Genomic DNA, 19,641 nt, shown 5'->3' on the forward strand with positions numbered 1-19,641 from the left:
AAAAATCAATCTGAGATCTCTCTCTGTCCGAGGTCTCGGATCGAATTTCTAGCATTGTGGACACAAGGCTTTATACAACTTAATGAAAATTATAAAAGTGGTTTAATTTACTAGAATACTAATAATTTTATTGGTACAACTCTAGTGAATTTACTCATTTTTGTAATTTTCTCTTAACTAATATGATATACATTCGACTCTTTGAGAAACGTTTATAAATTTAAATATTAGATCGGCATTTATCGTTGATTTTTATATTAAAAATCATCTTTAATATCTTATTAAGGTGTCATCAACCAATTACAGAGCCGTACATATTATAATATAGCATCTTGACATTATAAACAATTTTTGTAATCTTGAAATTTGCTGTACAATCCAAAATTTTGTTTTTAAAATAGAAAACAAAATAAAATCTTAAGGCCATCACACGTCAAAAAGTTTTAGTTGTGATCATAAGACCGTAAGCATATTGACCAATCATAGTCGAGTATTTTAAAACGTAAGACCACACCTTTGATTATGATTGGTCGATTTGCTTACGGTCTTATGATTACGACTAAAATTTTTTGTAACGGTCTTCATTTTAATAGAAAAAAATCTTTAAATAGAAATATATTGTAATTACAGATCTGTTTTATCTACATTTACAATAAAATATAAACTCTACAAAACCGACAGTAGGTAAATTATCGATTACCAGTAACTCGTTATTATGCATTTACCGAATGCTGTGCAGATCATCTAATCGTTTCCTATATTCATCAGCGGAAAGCGCTACCCGCACTCTACGATTCCCCGGACCGTTGACACAATCCGCCGTCTGCTTCCATACTCCTCCGCTCCAGTGTATTCAAGAGTATTCAAGTATACGTGAACGGAATCGCTCGCGTAAAAAGCTGGTGGACCGTAGCGTCAAAAACGTCGCAATTCTCATTACCGTCGTCGTGTCTTAGAGCATCGTGTCGCTTTCATCGTTATTGTCGTCGTCGAGTCCGTAATCCATTCCTGTAAGAGAAAGAGAGAACCGCAGAGGAGGAACGCATCTGCCGTTACGTGGGAGCACTGGGAGCGCATCTGCGTTAGATCGGAACACATCTGTGAGAGACGCGCGTCCTACGCGGGACCTCGCACAGCGCGTCACTCTCGGAAATTCGTGTGTCGACGCGGACCGACGTTTCGCGTCGCGACGCCGTGCTAGTGTTGCCCGGCTCTCATTCACAAGGATTATCATTAGAATTTCGCGTTTTCGACCCTGCCGTTTACCCGCAACCCGGACAGAATGGGGACGATTTGCTACAACTTCTCCAAGTACACGCTGGCGGCCATGAGCCTCGTGTTTTTGGTGAGTCTACTTGAGTTTACTCCACGCGTCTACGCGTCTCTCAAATCGATACGTATTTTCCCTCCACCCCTGGGCGATTTGACTCGTCCCAGTTGCTCAGCAAAAGAAAATGATTTGAAACAGATAGATATATGAATTTATTTTGACATTTTCGAATTCGCGCTTAAAAGTTTTCGAATTTATGTGAATTCAGAACTAATATGAATTTATCATGATGAATAGCTTTCGTATTTTAATTTATTTGAATCCAAAAATAATATAATGACGAAGATATAAATTCATCCGAATTCAAAGTAATGAATAGCTCATTTTGTATTTCAATTTATTTGAATCTAAAAATAATATAATAGTGAGGACATAAATCCATCTGAGTAAAAAATAATTAATAGCGCATTTCCTATTTCAATCTATTTGAGTCCATTTGAATCCTGAAATATTCAAAGACTTTTAAGATTCAATTTAAACAAATTAAAATAAATTGCAATTTTCAATTCATTTGAATTTATTTTTGTTTGCTGGGTTTGCTTCGGTTTAATTTCTACGATCGGCAGCCAAAAGCCAAAGCCGGTAGACTGTAAATCAAATCAACTTAGTGTCCATCCTATAACATGCACGTATAAACTTGAGGGAAATGGTAAAAAGTTCTTGTTTATCGCGGCTATCTCTCCGCCATTATCACCGTTGCCCTTTCAAGGGGTCGCTCGTGCCTCGACTCGACGTTAATTTTATGAAGCACGATCGATACGTCATTCTAGTTAATGCTACCCCGTGACACCTTCGCTATTCAGATTTATCACGCTTTTCTTGCTACAATAGCCTCAATGGCATTATGTGTACTGCGTTAGAAAGTTCTATTGGAGGATTTCTGGTTTGCGAGGTCGAAATCGAATGCAATTCGCGTGGGCGCGTAATCGCGTTCACGTGCGACGGAAATATCGATGATGTCCGAAAACAGACCAATAAACCTATTCTGTAACCACAACTTTAAAAACAACAGTGTTATTATCCTTATATTGTCGTTGCACGTATAATATAACACGGAGAGAATTTTCCCGGGTGGAATTCATTCATAAAATCATGAAAGTTTTAGCATAATTTAACATAGTTCATTTGCGATGCCAATTACATGTTTATAGTTGTTTTAACAACGAAAATTATATTAGCTATATTAGTTATTACTAGAGGAAGGAACGCAGTGGTAGAATACAATTAGTTTTTTTTTTTAAATAACTCAGTAAATGTTAACGCGCCACAATTCTTATCAGTATCAGTTTATTAGTCAAGAGTTGTTAGAGTTCTACCAATCACCTTATAGACATAGCTTCATTGGCTATATCCCATGTATAAGACTAATGTAATTTATAATTTACTGAAGAGTAAAATGCATTTATGAAATAGTAGGAGGGTCGTGGTATACTAACAAGAGATACTTTTAACTTAAACAAATCAAATGAAATTGCTAATGTGAATTATATGATTATTAATGCAAACATGATAAGATTTAGAAACTTTCCGTAATTAGTTGTAACAAGGATAATTCAAAAATTTTTAAAACAATTGTATTATAAATTCTATAACATATAATTTTTAATTTATGAATGATGTTGAAGCTAGCAGCGGATTCGCAGCAGCAGATTCGTCAAAGCAGGGATTCTCATTCAAAATAAAATACATAACAAACTTTGACATATAAAGGCAAACTAGCAAGTAACTGCACGAAATACACTTATACGCTTCTAAATAGCTCAGACTATCCAGAACAATTAACAAAAATGCGCAGGTCTACTAAATTGTTTAAATTATATAACGAGTTATTGCAGAAACAAGAGAAGGAAGCCTCGGTCGGGGCTGCAAATTTTTTTAGAACATTATTAGAGCCTTCTAAATCAATCCGGACTAGTAAGAAAAATTAAAAAAAATGCGATTGATTTAGAAACCTACAATAATGTTTTAAAAAAATTTGCAGCCCCGACCGAGACTTCGTTTTCCTGTTTTTGCAATAAATTTTATATTGTTTAAATAATTTTTCGTAGCCGTGCGCATTTTTTTTAATTTTTCTTACTAGTCGGGATTGATTTAGAAGGCTATAAAGATGTTCTAAAAAAATTTGCAGCCCCGACCGAGGCTTCCTTCCCTTGTTTCTGCAATAACTCGTTATATAATTTAAACAATTTAGTAGACCTGCGCATTTTTTTAATTGTTCTCGATAGTCTGATCTATTTAGAAGCGTATAAGTGTATTTCGTGCAGTTACTTGCTAGTTTGCCTTTATATGTCAAAGTTTCTTATGTATTTTATTTTGAATGAGAATCCCTGCTTTGACGAATCTGCTGCTGCGAATCCGCTGCTAGCTTCAACATCATAATTTATGAGCAATTCACAAATTAATGATTCTTCATAAAGCTTACACAATAATAAATGCCACAAAATATACATTCTTTATGAAAAAATTTTTTAAATAATTTTTACAGCTTAAAAGATGCTTTAAAATAATTCCTCTTTTAGCATTATTAAGCATTATGCAACGTCCACTATGAGGTTGTAAAGTCACAAGAGCGGTTTACGCTTGTAATGCATAGCTCACTATCATTTCACGATCACTCTCATTACTGATAGAGTAAAGAAGGAAGTGGTAAAATACCATTTTGTTCTTTCTTTTTTAATAATTTAGTAAATGTTAATGCGCCATACTTTTTATCAACATCAGTTTGCTAGCCATTGAGTTCTACTAATCACTCTATAAGTAGCAGCTCATCGGGTATATAGAAAGAATATAATTTAGAATTTAGTAAAGAGGGAAAGAATTGGATGCGTTTGTGAGATAGCAGAGGAATCATGGTATACTGACAGCTGTGGCAATGTCACAAAAGGCATTTTTAATTATTTAAAAAAATCACAAATTAATGATCCTTCGTAGATCTTACAAACTAATAAATGTCCCAAAACAATATTTCTTGAACATTTTCTAAAATTTATTTTATATAAAAACAATTTTTTTAAATAATTTCTTTGGCTTAAAAAATACTTTTTAACATAATTATTTTGTTGCATCATTATGCAACATCCACTATGAGGTTGTAAAGTTGCAAGAGCAGTCTATGCTCGTAATACAAATCGCTCATGACCATCTCGACTCCTCTCACTACGTAATATAATTTTATATGTCGAATTTATACACATATTACGGCATACATTAAATTCAATTACATTATTTGAAAGCCACATCCAGGCCTTCAAGCTAGGCTAGTAATAAACAAAAGTTTAAAGAATAGTTATGTTAATTCAGATGCTAAATGCAGCTTTCAAATCCATCATATTGCAATTTTGAAAAATTTGCTATTAAAGTTGAAAAAAGAGTATCATTTTTACATAGTAGAATTTGTCATATTATAACTATGATATGTGACGTGCTGAAAAAGTTCCATTAATAAAAATTAAATATGTCATTAAGATTTTCACTCATAACTTTTTTTAGCATCTACCGTAGTTATAATATACTTTATACTTTTTACTGCAAATTTCTCAAAATTGTGATGAAGCAATTTGGAAACCAGATTTGGTGTTCAGCCTCCAAAATTATAGAAAATAATTAGTTCCATTCTAGTATTATTTTATTTTTTATTAAACTGTGCAATCATAGCTATAAGTATGTACATCACTGTGGCAAATTGGTAAAACTTTATTCGATTTCGATTTAGATAGTATCGTACAAAAGTAAGCGAGAAATCGGTGGGAAATGACTAGAAAAGTCTGGTGACAGTACGCGCACGATTTTCGACGATAACAAAGATGAGTAAATATTAGTCCCAGCAACGTGGTTTGCAGCCAAAAAGCGCGTTTATCGCGCGACGTTTATCGACCTCGGAATCCGTAATTTCGAAATATTCATCTTAGACGAGTGTGCATTTAAATATAGTCCCGCGCGTTTCCTCCTACGAGCCTTCGGCCTACGCTACGGCCCAATTCTCTCCTTCCGTTCTCCCTGCATCAGACGCGTTGTTAACGAAGGAGCCTTCTGAGAGTCGGCTGCACTTTACGCTGACTATATTTGTTTATAATGCGCTATGTAAGCTGGCTCGAAATTCCGTCGCGTTTACGATCGTGGCGCGAGACCGTATTCGGTCTAGCGTGGAATATTCGTGATACTTTATTCCTGGATAAGTCAAATCTGCCGAAAACAAATTTTGCTTACGACCAAGTTTGCTAGCAAAACTAAACAAAGAGAATTATAATGTATGTGACAGCAAAATATGATTTGTTACGAAAGCCGAGGATTTACCATTTCGTAAATTACATATTTTATAATTTTATAATATTTTATAATATTCCCAGCAAACTACGAATATAACTGCTTTTTGTAACATAGATATAAAAGCATTATATATTTACGTATATAATAGTAGTTATATAATTATAACTGTGTTAACTGGATTTTATAGTTTATAACTTCAAGGATAGTGAGTTTAAAAACATACATACAGTTTAAACATAAATAACATGAAATACTCTCTAAATCTCGTAGAGTAAAACATCACTAAAAGCGCATGAAAATATAGATCGTGCAATGTCGAGTAATTTGTCACTCTACTAAACGTTAAAATTCAGTTCTATAGAATTGAATAGAAGTCCTGTAGTAATCCTGTTCAATCCTTTAATAATGAATTTTAATTTTATTAGAGTGGCAAATCATTCGAACAAGTTCAATTTTTCTTCTTTTAGAGTGATGTTTTATTCTGTAAAATTTAAGAAATGTTTTAATAATAATAATTCAAGATTTATAATTGAGGGTAGGTTTAATCTACCGTCAGCTCTAAAAGAGTGAAAATTGAACTTATGCAATGTTCAAATAATTTGCTACTCTAACAAGAATCAAAATTCACTTCTGTAGGATTGAATAGGATTTTTGTAGGATATTCTCTATCAATTTTACAGAAGTAAATTTTGACTTTTAAATAAATCGCTTAAATATTACACAAGCTTAATTTTCACTCTTTTAGAGTAACGATTCATTCTGTGAGATTTAAAGAGTAATAATAACTTTTAATTGAGGTGCCAGAATCATCCTAGGTGATCGCAATAGGCGATTAGTTGATTATTTTTGGATTAGCTCGTGTTTCGTCGGCAAAGTCCACAGATATAATCCGACAATAGATTATCAATATAAATCGAACACAAAGTCTGTCATCTTGTAAACATTTAAATGGAATGTATCATTTAAACGATTTCGAAATAACAAAGTTTTCATCTCTATGAAGTTGACCGCACTTTTGTAAAGTTTGAAAAAAATAAGCACAGTTTTGTCCCTTCCCTCCTCCGAGAAGTTTTAGAGTTCTCAATCGATTAAGCAAGAGTTCAGTACCAGTATTCATAGTCGATTTATATATTTAAGACTGTTTTAAATTCTTCTTAAGATGTCATCGAACAATCAGAGAGCCGTATTAGCATCTTATTAGCATTTCATTAGCATCTTCTTTCATTACTTAAGACGGTCTTGAAATAAGAGTCGATTATGAATACTGACTATAGGATATCTAGACTACGCAATTAAGGAGTAAGGGTAAAGCTCTGGTAGAAAAAGACACAAGATTTTTGGGACTGTGCGTTCTATCTCTTTCACGCATGCATACAAAGCGTACATGTGTGTATGTGTACGTGTATGTGAGGGAGTTGAAAGAAGAACAAAAAGTGAAACAAACAAGATAGTTTCAAAAATCGTGTGTCCTTTTCTACAAGAAGCTTTACCCTCACTGTTCAAAAACCTGAGGATCGCGCAATCTAAATATCCTATGTCTATGGTCTGCTCTCTTTGCCCCGAAGATCCGTGTTCAAATTCGACAGATCAAAATTTCATAAAACTTGATTTGATTTTATTCGATTACTACCTCTCGGAAGATAATAGCAAGCCATTGAAAGTATCTTGTTATGAGAACCTCTCTAAATTAGGCCATTCGAAACCGGCGATTAAACTGTAAATTCCGTACATCTGTGTAAGTTATGAACAAAAATCAGAACGCTGAGAGATTATCACGCTCTAACAAGAGTTAAGGCGATGTTGGGTCGTCAGTTTTACTGACGAATTTTAAGAGGAGTGGGTCCAGTATTGACGACTTTCATCTATATCTAACTTTGATATTGGTAGAATAAATGTATAAATATATAATATCGAAAATATAAAATCTAATTTTTATTATTTCTGATGAAATCTAAATCTTACATGATCCATTGATTATTATTTACATAGATGTAAATTTAACATCCGCGTGAAACACATTTTACACAGCTTAGATTGTATACATGTAAAGTATTTATATATTACGCGTAAACGTCTGATCTTATATTTAACTATCGGAATTGAGTTTTGTATACCTGCTGGATTTAAATTCTCGTGCTTGCGTTTGGATGATGACGTTTCTCGAGGGGAGAATGTCAGGGATCGTCAAGTTCGCTCTAAGTAGTTGCGATCGATATTAACTCTGATATTAGCTAGATGGAATCCGCTTCTGATTCATCGAATCGCTTTTAGTTGTTGCGCGCGCTCTTACATCAACTTGCGCGTTCTGGCGAGATTGTCCATTCTCACCATACGGCAAACGAGAAGAGTCGTACGAGGAAATAGTCCCTTTTGTTTATGCACGAATACAACTTTTGCCGCAAGCAAAGGAACCTTAACGCTTTTCCCTTCGGTCAAAACTCTGAGTCAAAAGTTTTCTCGGAGTCTTATGTGTATTAATACATTTTTATGTCTTTGATTCTTTATGCAGAAGGAATCGACATGTTCCGTCTCTGGTCTCTAAATCTTGGAGAATAGAAATTACATTTGTACAACTATTAAATTCGATTGACTAGTCACTCTATAAAAGTCAAAATTCACTCTTATAGGACTTTTTATATTTTTCTACTCTTACTAAAATAGCAAATTATTTCAATAATTGCACAAATTTGATTTTTATTTTTTTAGAATGATATTTCACTCTAGTGCGCAGTAAACGAAAACAAAAATTCAAATCAATTCATTTCGACACTTTCCAGTGTGCGCTTCAGATTTTTCGAATCCAAAAGTAATATAATACGGACTTAATATGGAATACATCCGAATTCTACATATGATGAATAACTCATTTTGTATTTCAATTCAATTAAGTCCAAAAATACTTCAAAAAAATTCGAATAAATTAAAATGGATCAAAATAAATTGCAATTTTCAATACATTTGAATTCATTTTTGTTTGCTCGTAGATCCAGAGAATATTCTTCATCTAGGAAGGTCGGCGGGCTTTCAGAAATTCCCAGCTTCCTTTGCGAATTTCCTCGCCTCTGCCAACATTTAACTCGCGTGGTACATTAGTATGTTTATTTTCACTTGTGTCTATTTGCACAGGTTAACCAACTAACTCACGAACGCTCACGGCGCTGACACTTTGAACGTCAAGGACATTTCCTTTCCTATCTTTTAAGCCGTGAACTCACATTAGGCGTCCGGTACTGGAAGAGACGCGCGGCAGAAAACCCCGCGATAATCCGTGCGCTTAAATGAAAGCTGCTGCATCTGGCGAACAGACAGTTTCATTGTAAACGTCCCTCGTCCAGGCCCCGTGCAGTTCGGTTTGTAAAGTGGCTCGTTAGTCACTCTCATCCTGCAATGTCGGGACTTGCATAAATGCTTGAAGACCCCTATGTGGACCGACTAGCTGTTTTATACCTTTGTCATTCGAATAATTTTAGGAATGAATTATGAGTAGAATTAATCAACCGAGGAGATATAGCGCATTATAATAGCATTTCTCTGCTACACTGAGAAAAGTGTTTGGTATTTTTAACTATAATTGCATGGTAAAGTAATCATGATTAGGAGCTTCATTTTTATACTTATTATATTGTTATAATATTATTAATAACAACGTTATAGTTTTACCAAATATAAAAAAATGTTACTATAAATTATAACTTCAAATATTAATAATAGAGTACAATAGCGAAAGTATAAATTATGAATAGAATAAATAGTTTTACATATTATGTAATAAATACAACTGCAATTACAATGAATATTTTCTTAACATTTGCTTTCTTATTATTGGATAATGACTAACAAATAGGTAAAAGTAGAAATAACGAAACCATTGTTTTCAGGCATATATAATATGTGTAATGATACTTATAACATATTTAACTACATTTCTAATTACTGTACATATTATATATATTATTATACGTATTGTAAACACTGAAAAGATATGTTTGGTTAAGCGAATATGGAAGTAAACATAATTTCTTATTATTATAATTACAAACTTTTGTATGCAATTAGAACATTATTTATGTACTAAAAATCTGATTAAAGCTTTTTAGAGTTAGATCTAAAACTTCTAGTACAGGGTTGGGCAGAGGAACCTGACACATTTTAATAACCACTTGCGCGGCCGCTATTAATCGGAAGAGGTTGAAACTCCGGGAAAATAAACTAGACACTTGAAGGTTTTTTTTGTTTATTTACCAAAAATTATATCGGCTAAATGATGGCCGTTACAAGCAATACAATTTTCGAGGCGTTTTTCGAAATTATCATACACTTTTTTCAACATCGCTGGCTTTATTTCTGCAATTTCTCTCCGAATATTGGCTCTCAGCTGGTCCAAGGTTCGAGGTTTGTTAGCGTAGACACGTTGCTTCAAATAGCCCCACAAAAAGAAGTCGCACACTGAGAGATCGGGCGAACGTGGTGGCCATGGAAACTCAGTGTTGCGAATCTTAATCGAGCTGCATAGTCGGTATATTTCAATTCCTGGGTTATGAGAATTTTGTAGGGATGAAAATTCATCGCTTTTAACATTCTGCTAAACGATCGACGAGACATTCGGAGAGCTTGAGCATGTTTACCGGTAGAACGGCGTGGACTTCGTTACAAAAGAGGTGCGAACGCGTGTCTCATTTTCAGGAGTTCTTACCGTTCTTGGTTGCCCTGGAGGCTTTTGTTTCGTGGCTGTGGCTGTTTGTCGGAAGTTTTTGACCCACAGATTCACAGAATTACGAGAGGGAACCGGATCTCGTGGACGAAGAGAATATTCAATACGAAAATCGCGAATTGCTTGAACGTAGGACTGAGTTATGAAAAAACGCTCGCAAACGAACGCGCGTTGTTGCGGCGACCACTTCTCCATACTAGAACTGTACTGATATGTAAACATAAACCTTCAACCATCTATTTTTCGCTCCCGGAGTTACAGCGCCCTCTTTTCACTTGGAGGGGAATAACGATTTTTTAAAATGTGTCAGGTTTTTTTGCCCAACTCTGTATATGTTATGTATAGTGATACTGCCACCAGATGGCCGCGGCAACGTTCTACTTCTCGTAAGAAAAAAAACACAGAATGGAATAAAAGGCTTAAGGCGATGCTGGACCGGTCTCTACATGGTTATGTTTGGACACTTATATCTCTTAATTGGCTTTACAAATTTCAAAATCTTCCACAATTAAAATAGTCACAAAAATATACTCCGGAACATATAACTGAATACGAAAAACGAAAGTAGATTAAAAAATTATAGTTTAATTATCGACTTCTGCAGGCGGAGCGTGACAACATGTGCCCCATATAAAAATTTTAAACTTTGTATGTATGAAATAAGTAGTTTCCGGGGTATGAATTAAATAAAATAACAATACGGCGCTTGCGGAATAATCCTAGAAATTTTATTATGAGAGATATGAATGTCTAAAAATTGTTTATGTAATTTGCACGCGGAATTGGTGCAAAAAGCACTAATTGTGTTCAAAGTTCTAATTCAAAGTTCAGAGATTTTGAATTAGATGGCGCTAAAGTCGAAGAATAAAGACAGATGAGTGCGTTTGAGAAAGAGGGCTAGCCTAATCATCTTACTTTTCGCCTCGCGTACGACTTTTAGTTCGTCGAAGAAAAATCTGCAGCAATCTGCAGCATCGATGTCGAGTGGGTTCCACAGCGTCAGTCCAGCATCGCCTTAACATTATAAGATCTTTCACCAATATTCTAATAAAATAATTTTTCTTTTTGTGAAGATGAATCCTCTTGGGAAGATAAAATGGAAAACGTACTTTGACAGTTTTTTATTCTGTATAAATAATTATTATAAATTTGCCTCAACTATTTCAGCAAAATAAAATTTTGTAATAAAGTTTGTTAATTAAAACTTGCTATGATTGAACTAATTTTTCAAACTTACAATATTAGAACCATATAAATACAGTAAAGGTAACTATATATAAAAGGTAGATTATTATTATGAATACGAATTACTGTTAACGCGTACGATGTTTTGTTCTCTTAATTATGTTTGTTGTCACAATATTTTATATTACAATTTAGTATATTGTAATATAAAATATTGTGCAGCAAATTCTGTTTAAATAGAACATAACAATATAGTTGCATGAATGTGTATCTTAAATATTTTTCAGTTTTTTTATACAAATTCGAATATTTTTTAAAAGTATAAAAAAGTTGTCTCATCTTTTCTTTCTTTATATAAATAGTCCAAGATTTCTTATTTCACAATTTCTAAAGAAAACTTACAAAGTTTTTCTGAAGAAATTTAAGGTTTTTTTTGGAAATCTCTTCCTAAATTTAAAATATGAAAAATTCTTAAGAAAGAAAAACATAAAATATTAATTTCTGTCTTAAAGCAGAACATATAAAAAGAAAATGTTTATGGTCATATCCGTTTTATCTGGATATGTTTATAAAAAATTCAAAATTTTTCTTAGCCCACTCTAGCCGCTTGTTGAGCGTTTATTTCTTACCAGCTTGACTTTCAACGTTATTTCGTATCTTTTACAGATAATCTCGGTAACGGTGATTACCTTGGTAGCATGTATGCTGTCGGACAAAACGTATTTAGTATCGATCGCCGAGGAAGGAAACAACTACGAGGCAGGCCTGTACATTCTGCTTTGCACCGGCATCCTCATGTTGATCGTTTCCGTCCTAGGCTGGTGCAGTGCCTTCAAGCACTCTCGATATTGCCTTGCCACCTTCTGTAGCATTATGCTCGTCATTGTTGTCGCGCAAGTCGCCTTCGCAGGCTGGCTTTATGCTCATAAAGACCGTCTAGACGAACTGGTGCGATCTTCCGTGATAAACACCGTTAAGGTAATTAAGTTTCCCTTTTTATTATGAAACGTCTGCTGCGCGCTCAATTCAACGACGATTCCCACACGAAGTGACCGTCGAATATTGTTCGATAATTGTATCTTATTTACATTTTATGAAAATGAATTTTTTGAAAAATGATTTATTTGTGTATATTACAAAAATAATTGGAAGGTTTTGTGCAAAAACCAAACTAAAAATCTAAAAAGTTAAATTTTGAGGAAATGGAAAGCTTTTCAAACTGTTCATTATATAAATAATTTTTTCGCAAACGTATAATGGATAAAAGAACAAAGTTGTAAGCTTTGATTAATATTTTAAAGACCCTTTTAAAAAATCTCTGTATTTGTTTAATTTTTATGGAAATTTTATATTTACCACCTATATTTAGTATTTGTTGTTGGATTTTTGCTGGAATAAAATTATTTATGATGTGATGCTTTTTACAATAAACTTTAGTTTTTGTAAGAAAATTCTTTTAAAATTTGGTCAGTAATTAAGTAACCGCAAAGTGATATAATCTGTAAAGGAAACCAGCTGATTGCTTTGAAGATTAGAAGTAAGTTATGCATTTTCTCAATAAATAGGCAAGATATAAATATATACTGACAAAGAAAAAGAATTGTCCTAAAAATTGTTAAATTATCCTATCAAAAAATAATAAATGGATATTTTTATAAACACTTAGATTAGACAAAAATCTAATCACAGTTTATTGGAAATAAAACCATCATGGAGTGTCCGGAAATGAACGAAAGAGATGGTATACCTGTCCGTTACTTTTTTAATGGATAATCTTTCTTTCCCAATAAACTGTGATTTTTGTTATCGTCTAATTAATAATTTTTGAAAGAATAATTCGATTGAAGTTTTCTCACAATCTGTGTGCTTATACCTTGTCTATTTATTGAGAAAAAGTACTTGTTTGTTTAATCCTTAAAGTAATCGGCTAGTTTGGTTCGCAAATTATAATTTTGCGATTATTTATTGACTTATTTATAATATATTACAAAAATGGATGTGTTTCAATAGGATGAATACGGCGAGATACAATGTCGCACGCAAATCATGGATACGATTCAATCCACTCTCGAATGCTGCGGAGCCAACGGACCTGCAGACTGGGCCGGCAGCAAGTACTCGAATCAGAAAATTGGACAATCTTCTCAATCGCAGCTCACTTTTGATGTTTCAAACGCGGACAACATGTTTATGATACCAAAATCTTGCTGCAAAAATGCGAATAGCGAAGAATGCATTAGCGGTGTCTACGCGAAGATTGCTGGTATCGTAAGCTCTGCGATCTACAGCGAGGTAACATTTGTTTTTATGCTATATTAATTAACCGTTTGTTTCATTTAAGAATGTATTACAGTTCCTATAATACGTTCAAAGTAAAATTAGAAATCTACTCGTAATAAAATTTAAACTATAAACGTTATGCAAATAATATTATATTTTTATTAATAACACGTTTTATAAGTTATTTGATTTGTTATTACAAATTAAATAATTTTTTTAAATAATGGCAAAAATCTCAATTTTTCGTATACTTCCCGGGAAAAATTATTTTAGGTATATGTGAAATATGTACACATACATATAAATATCAAGTGATGCGGTAACGTTGCGACACCAAGTATATAAACAATTCGAGTCAATAAAAAAAAAAAATCTATATATATATATATATATATAATTATTATAACCATATATAACTGAATATATAATTATATATAGTTTCATATATAAAATTATTTTGGGTTTATATATGTTCTTATATAATTATACACATTTTAATATATATGGACATATTTAAATTATAATTATATAAGTATAATTATACATAATTATATATGAAAAACTTTTTCCTAAAAGACTATTTCAAGATAATATAATTTCAAGATAACTTGTGTAAAGTTTAATTGCAATTTTGAGCTTTATAGTTTTGTAAATAAATAAATTTTGTTTATTTATAGAACAACTGTGTATCACAATAAAATTTTATATAAGTCATCTTAAATACTTAAAGTATTCATTAAAAAAAAATTTAAATTTTTATCATTATTTCTTAATTAGATTTCTACTACAGTATATTTCTACTTTCTATTAAAAAAATTTTTGATTTAGGTGAAAAAGAGACAGAGCGCGGTCAAATTTTTTAAATTATTTTTAATTGAAACAATCCATAATTTTTGCATAATTTTTTTATATTATTTTCACATCACTTTTTATATAAATTTTATATTTATTTCATATTTTATATATAAATTTTTAATATAAACGTTTTTAACATTACCATCTTCAACATAATGAACAAAATTTAACAAAAAGAAATGATAATTTGTTATTCAAAAATATTTTCTTTATATAATATTCATATTAGTGTGGAAAAAATTGAAACAAATATTATAACTATGATTTAAATATAGTAATAAGCGTGGTTACTAGATTTTTACTAGTATGATGTTATATTCAAAAAAATTTGTATCATTCATAAACATTCGTATTTTTATATGAAAATGATACGGTAAAATATTATTTTCTTAATGTCAGAATATTTTTTGTAAATTCTATTCTTATGAATATAGTTTTTCAAAATGCTTATATTTTATTTGCGTTTAAATTAAATTATGTTTAAAATTCTTTTTGACTCAATGCTGTTTTAAAAAATTATTTAAAAAAAACTGTCAAAACAACCAATAAATTAAAAAAAAATTTAAGAATGCTTACATATTATTCATATTCTCAAAATTGTATCAGTTCTCATATTATGTGAAAAAACTAGAGAAAGATCGCTTTATTAATCTTATATATTACGCATATTTCCGCCTTTACCGCATTGAACATAGAATATATCAAGATAAAACAATTTTGTTGCAGGGATGCATGGAGAAGTTGGTGACTACACTGAAGAGTCAGACTTGTCACTTTATGGGTGCAGCGATATTGGTCTTAGCTCTAGAAATCCTTAGTCTGATACTCGCTTTAATTTGCTGTTGCAAAGGTGAACCATCAGATAGATACAAAGCTTAAACTGACTCATTGCGTGAATTATGTAAGAATCTTCCCTTCACCGGGTGTCCCACAATAACGGCTTAATACCAAAAATAATCAAAATTTTGTTTCTGTGCCAATGCCAGCGGATTCTTGGCAAATTGTGTTTTGTATTTAGTTACGTAGGATAAACAAGACATTTATCGCGAAGCATACATTTTATGAGTAATCATTGCTTAGGAGTTATATTTTGTGTGAATTGGTATGCGTTATTTTGGGACCAATTCAAGATCTGACGTATAATATAATAATATTATTTTATTATTTTACTTTTTTTTTGTAAATAACTTAATATTTCTTTTTAATATACAGCGTGTATTTTACAAAACTGATTTTTACAATTTACGCACACGCATGACATACTTGCGGGAGTAATACATCAGATTTTCCGATTGATTTGTCTTAAAAGGGTACAAAGATATGACAGGTATTAAAGTATATAATTGTATGAAAATTTTATCGACACGCGAAAGTTTCGAAAGAAGATTAGATCTCTTTACGAATTGAGGCTATTGAATAGAAAAGGTAATCAGATGTTTCATAACTGTTTGCATCAAATGGAGCAGACATATGTGTAATTTATATTGATGCAGATATAATTATTTAAGATGTAACGTCCCGTAAAACATTTTTCATATTATTTATCAAATATGTCCATATATATTAAAATATATATAATTATATGTAATGATATGTAATTCTATAGATTTTAATATATGTGGACATATTTGATATATAATTATGTATAACTATATGTAATTATACATAATTATATATAACTACATATGAAACATTTTTACTGGGGTGTATATATAAATATATATTTATATATAATATATAAGCCTTCCCAAATTTGAGAGTGTGACAGCAGGACTGTAGGAAGAAGTCTGATTAGATAAATACTTCCTATATAACTTTAAATTTCGACTCCGTGCGAATTTTATTGACCTTTTGCCATTAATAATATATTTTATATTATTGAATTTAACTATTATCTCAGTCTGTATTCATACCTGCATATCTTATACGATAACGTAATGTACAGGAAAAGAATCTTAATTTTATGAATACAGAAAAAGTTAGACGCGAATTTATATATGTATAACGAACACTTGATTCTTTTTATTACTGCCAAATGCTATTCTATATAAATACATATATTTCCTGTTTAAAGACTTTTGTATATAAGCATTTAACATCTTTCATAAAATACCTACGCAGCTAGGGTTTCTTCGGGCCAAAGTAGTAAACCAAACTAAAACGCATTGCGTTGATATAAAGTAAAAATTGTTATGTTTTAAATTGCATAATGAGAAATATTATTTCTACGACAAAAAGTTATATTTTGTGTTACATCTGATATATTTATAATTGTACGCAAGCGCGTTTATGATATCTGATGATAGCATGACATTAAGTTGCTAATTCTTTTACGTTAAACTTATCACTAATCGATTGAAAGCCATATTTTCACTAATCTTAATTAGGAGTGTAATGTTTAACGATCTGAGCATAAGAATCTCGAGAGATATCGAACGACGAATATCAGTTATCGTGTCTTACATCGACTAACGTTTTCCTAGCGTGTTAATCTTGCAAATCAAAATAGAGGAGGAACATGCACCTACTAACAATACATTCACTCTAGTACTTTAACTTACTGCAGCGCGATCATCATATAGTGTCTAGTCTGTAAACGATTAACTTATCGATCTACTTGCTTTATCTCACGCGATATATGATATATTTTATATATTATTTTTTATATACGTATTAATAATAATTTTCTACAGATTCTATGAGGTATAGTAATAACTGTTACCAAGCAATTTTACAAAATCCACTACTTATAGAATTTACATGCGTAATAATATGTTCGATTTTGTATGAATTGTATTAATTGCAACACAAATTATTACACCGAGGACATTGCTTTTGCAAGTAACATTTTATTAAAGTCATATAAATATTTTTGTACGACACCACCGAAATCCAAATAGGTCTTCGAATGTTTATATCATATCTTACTATGTAATACTTGGCTTCATTGATGTAACACAAGACATGTCGGTTGTATACATGATAATCAATATTTTAGTATGAAATGTTAATATTATATATTGCTTTGTTCTCATATACGTTTTATTAATTAAGATTTTGGGGAAGTTTCGAAAATTTTTTTTAGGTATTCTGGCAATTGTCGCAAGCGAATACTCATACGAGTGAAGCAAATATTTAGAAACAAATAAATTGATCAAATTTATAAAAATGATCAAATTTATAATAAAATCACGATACAATCTATTTCGCCGTTTAAGAAAAAATAAAATAGCGAACAAAGTTATCGATGTTATTGTAAAAGTTGTAACGCAAGAATAACTGCTGCGTTTATATGTAAAAATATGAGACGGCGTGTAACAGCAATATATATGTTGAAAAATGATGCATATTTCTTTCGATTCCGACCATTATACCCCGATAGGTACATTGTGCAAATATTGCACAATAATATCATCACCGACGAAAAATTCACAATACGCCAAGGTGATACACTATAACGCAATATTTTCTCGAAACAAAATTTTATAAATATTTGACAAAAATTAGACCAATCCAAATTTGAAGTATAAATATTTTACAACTATTTTAAAAACTGTTTGATTTATTGTTTAAAATTTTGTCATACTGAATGTAATATTTCATTACATTATTTCTATGTTATAATTTAGAAATAATTGTGCCTTTTCATATATGGTGTTATTTTGTTTCTAAATATTTTATACATAATACAGCTAAAATATTTTTCTCAATTATTAAACAATTTCCAAATTTAATTGTGCAAGTATACAAGGTGATTCGCCATATTGCTATAGTTTTTCTTGCTAAATTGCTATTTTGAAATTAATTGTAGGTCAAACAGTTATCAGTATTTTATAAAATGTCGATATTTTTTCGTCTATTTCTATAAACATACCTATATAAGTGCAGATTATAATTTTTATGTTAGATTTCGTCATTTAATTTAATAAATGTCTTATCGGGGATAATATTCGTACTTTAGCACAAAAATATACACGCACACATCCGTATAATTCTCGTACATTTTGGATCTAACTACTTCAACCGATTACTTAATTCATAAGTTTGCTATTTATTTTTTGACTTGGATTACATTTGTACTCGACTTTTAGATGTTGTGTTTGCCGTTTAGTAGATAAAGATAAGGAAAATAATAGAGATAAGTCTATAAATGTAAAATTGCACGAAGAAAAGAGACGAATGCATGCAGGACAGAAGTGTGCAGTTCTCACTTGCGACGATAATTGTAAAGTTTACTTGTGTTTTGTGCGTCGCAAAATTAAGGCAATTTGCCTTGAACAGACTTCTATTCTGCATTCAGTGTATGCAGTTTTCCATGAATAAAGATACTCAGAAATACCTGCAAATATGTATTTACCATTATTGCACAATGAAAATTAGTTACAATTAATAGAGGAGAAACTAATATATTATGGGCACCATTTACGTTTTATTCAATAACTTTGTTAAAAATCAATATTTTATATTGTAACTTATATTTATCAATTATGATTAATAGATTGTAGATTCAGAGTTATGAAATATTTTATTATTTAGGACGTCATTTATAAAAATGTGATGACATTGCGTAATGAGTTGATCGAAAAGAAACAGGGGTTGTAATATAGGCTAAAAATAAACTTAAAGATTCGTTTTATTTAAAAAAGATACAATATTTTCAAAATTATATGTATATTTTTAATTTTTCATGACTTAGAGTTTGCTGCGTTCAGAAACATTGGAGATTTTATTTTATCCTTGTGTAATATTAAACAAGGATAAAATCATATTTTTAATACTTCTGAACGCAGCCTTGTAGAGTGACAATCGATTATAGCTTTCCTGGTTAGAATCTTCTTGCGTTTAAGAACATTAGAGACATTATTTTATCCTTGTTTAATATATTAAATAATAAAGATAATATCTCTGAATATCTCTAGTGTTTCTGAACGCTAGTCCTCTAAATTAACAATTGATATATCGAAGAATTATTTTGACATAAAAATGTTCATATTACCAACACGCTTTTATGTCC

The 19,641-nt window shown here is 31.3% G+C and overlaps 1 protein-coding gene across 1 annotated transcript; it reads left to right on the forward strand.

Annotated features, from left to right (window-relative positions):
• Positions 1–773: 773 nt before the first annotated feature.
• LOC105199753 (CD82 antigen) lies at positions 774–16,044 on the forward strand. The gene is made up of 4 exons (XM_026138324.2): positions 774–1,345; positions 12,159–12,470; positions 13,503–13,784; positions 15,354–16,044. The coding sequence occupies exons 1-4, from the start codon at positions 1,283–1,285 to the stop codon at positions 15,504–15,506; spliced, it is 810 nt and encodes a 269-aa protein (XP_025994109.1). The 5' UTR covers positions 774–1,282; the 3' UTR covers positions 15,507–16,044.
• Positions 16,045–19,641: the final 3,597 nt, after the last annotated feature.

Source organism: Solenopsis invicta, chromosome 4 (genome assembly GCF_016802725.1).
Source record: "Solenopsis invicta isolate M01_SB chromosome 4, UNIL_Sinv_3.0, whole genome shotgun sequence".
In the NCBI taxonomy this organism is placed as follows: Eukaryota; Metazoa; Arthropoda; class Insecta; order Hymenoptera; family Formicidae; genus Solenopsis; species Solenopsis invicta.

Excerpts from the sequence above, each read along its gene's own strand:
- LOC105199753 (XM_026138324.2), top strand. The coding sequence starts at position 1,283 with ATGGGGACGATTTGCTACAACTTCTCCAAGTACACGCTGGCGGCCATG. Across the intron at positions 1,346-12,158 it reads CCATGAGCCTCGTGTTTTTG|ATAATCTCGGTAACGGTGAT; the intron begins GTGAGTCTACTT and ends TATCTTTTACAG. Across the intron at positions 12,471-13,502 it reads CCGTGATAAACACCGTTAAG|GATGAATACGGCGAGATACA; the intron begins GTAATTAAGTTT and ends GTGTTTCAATAG.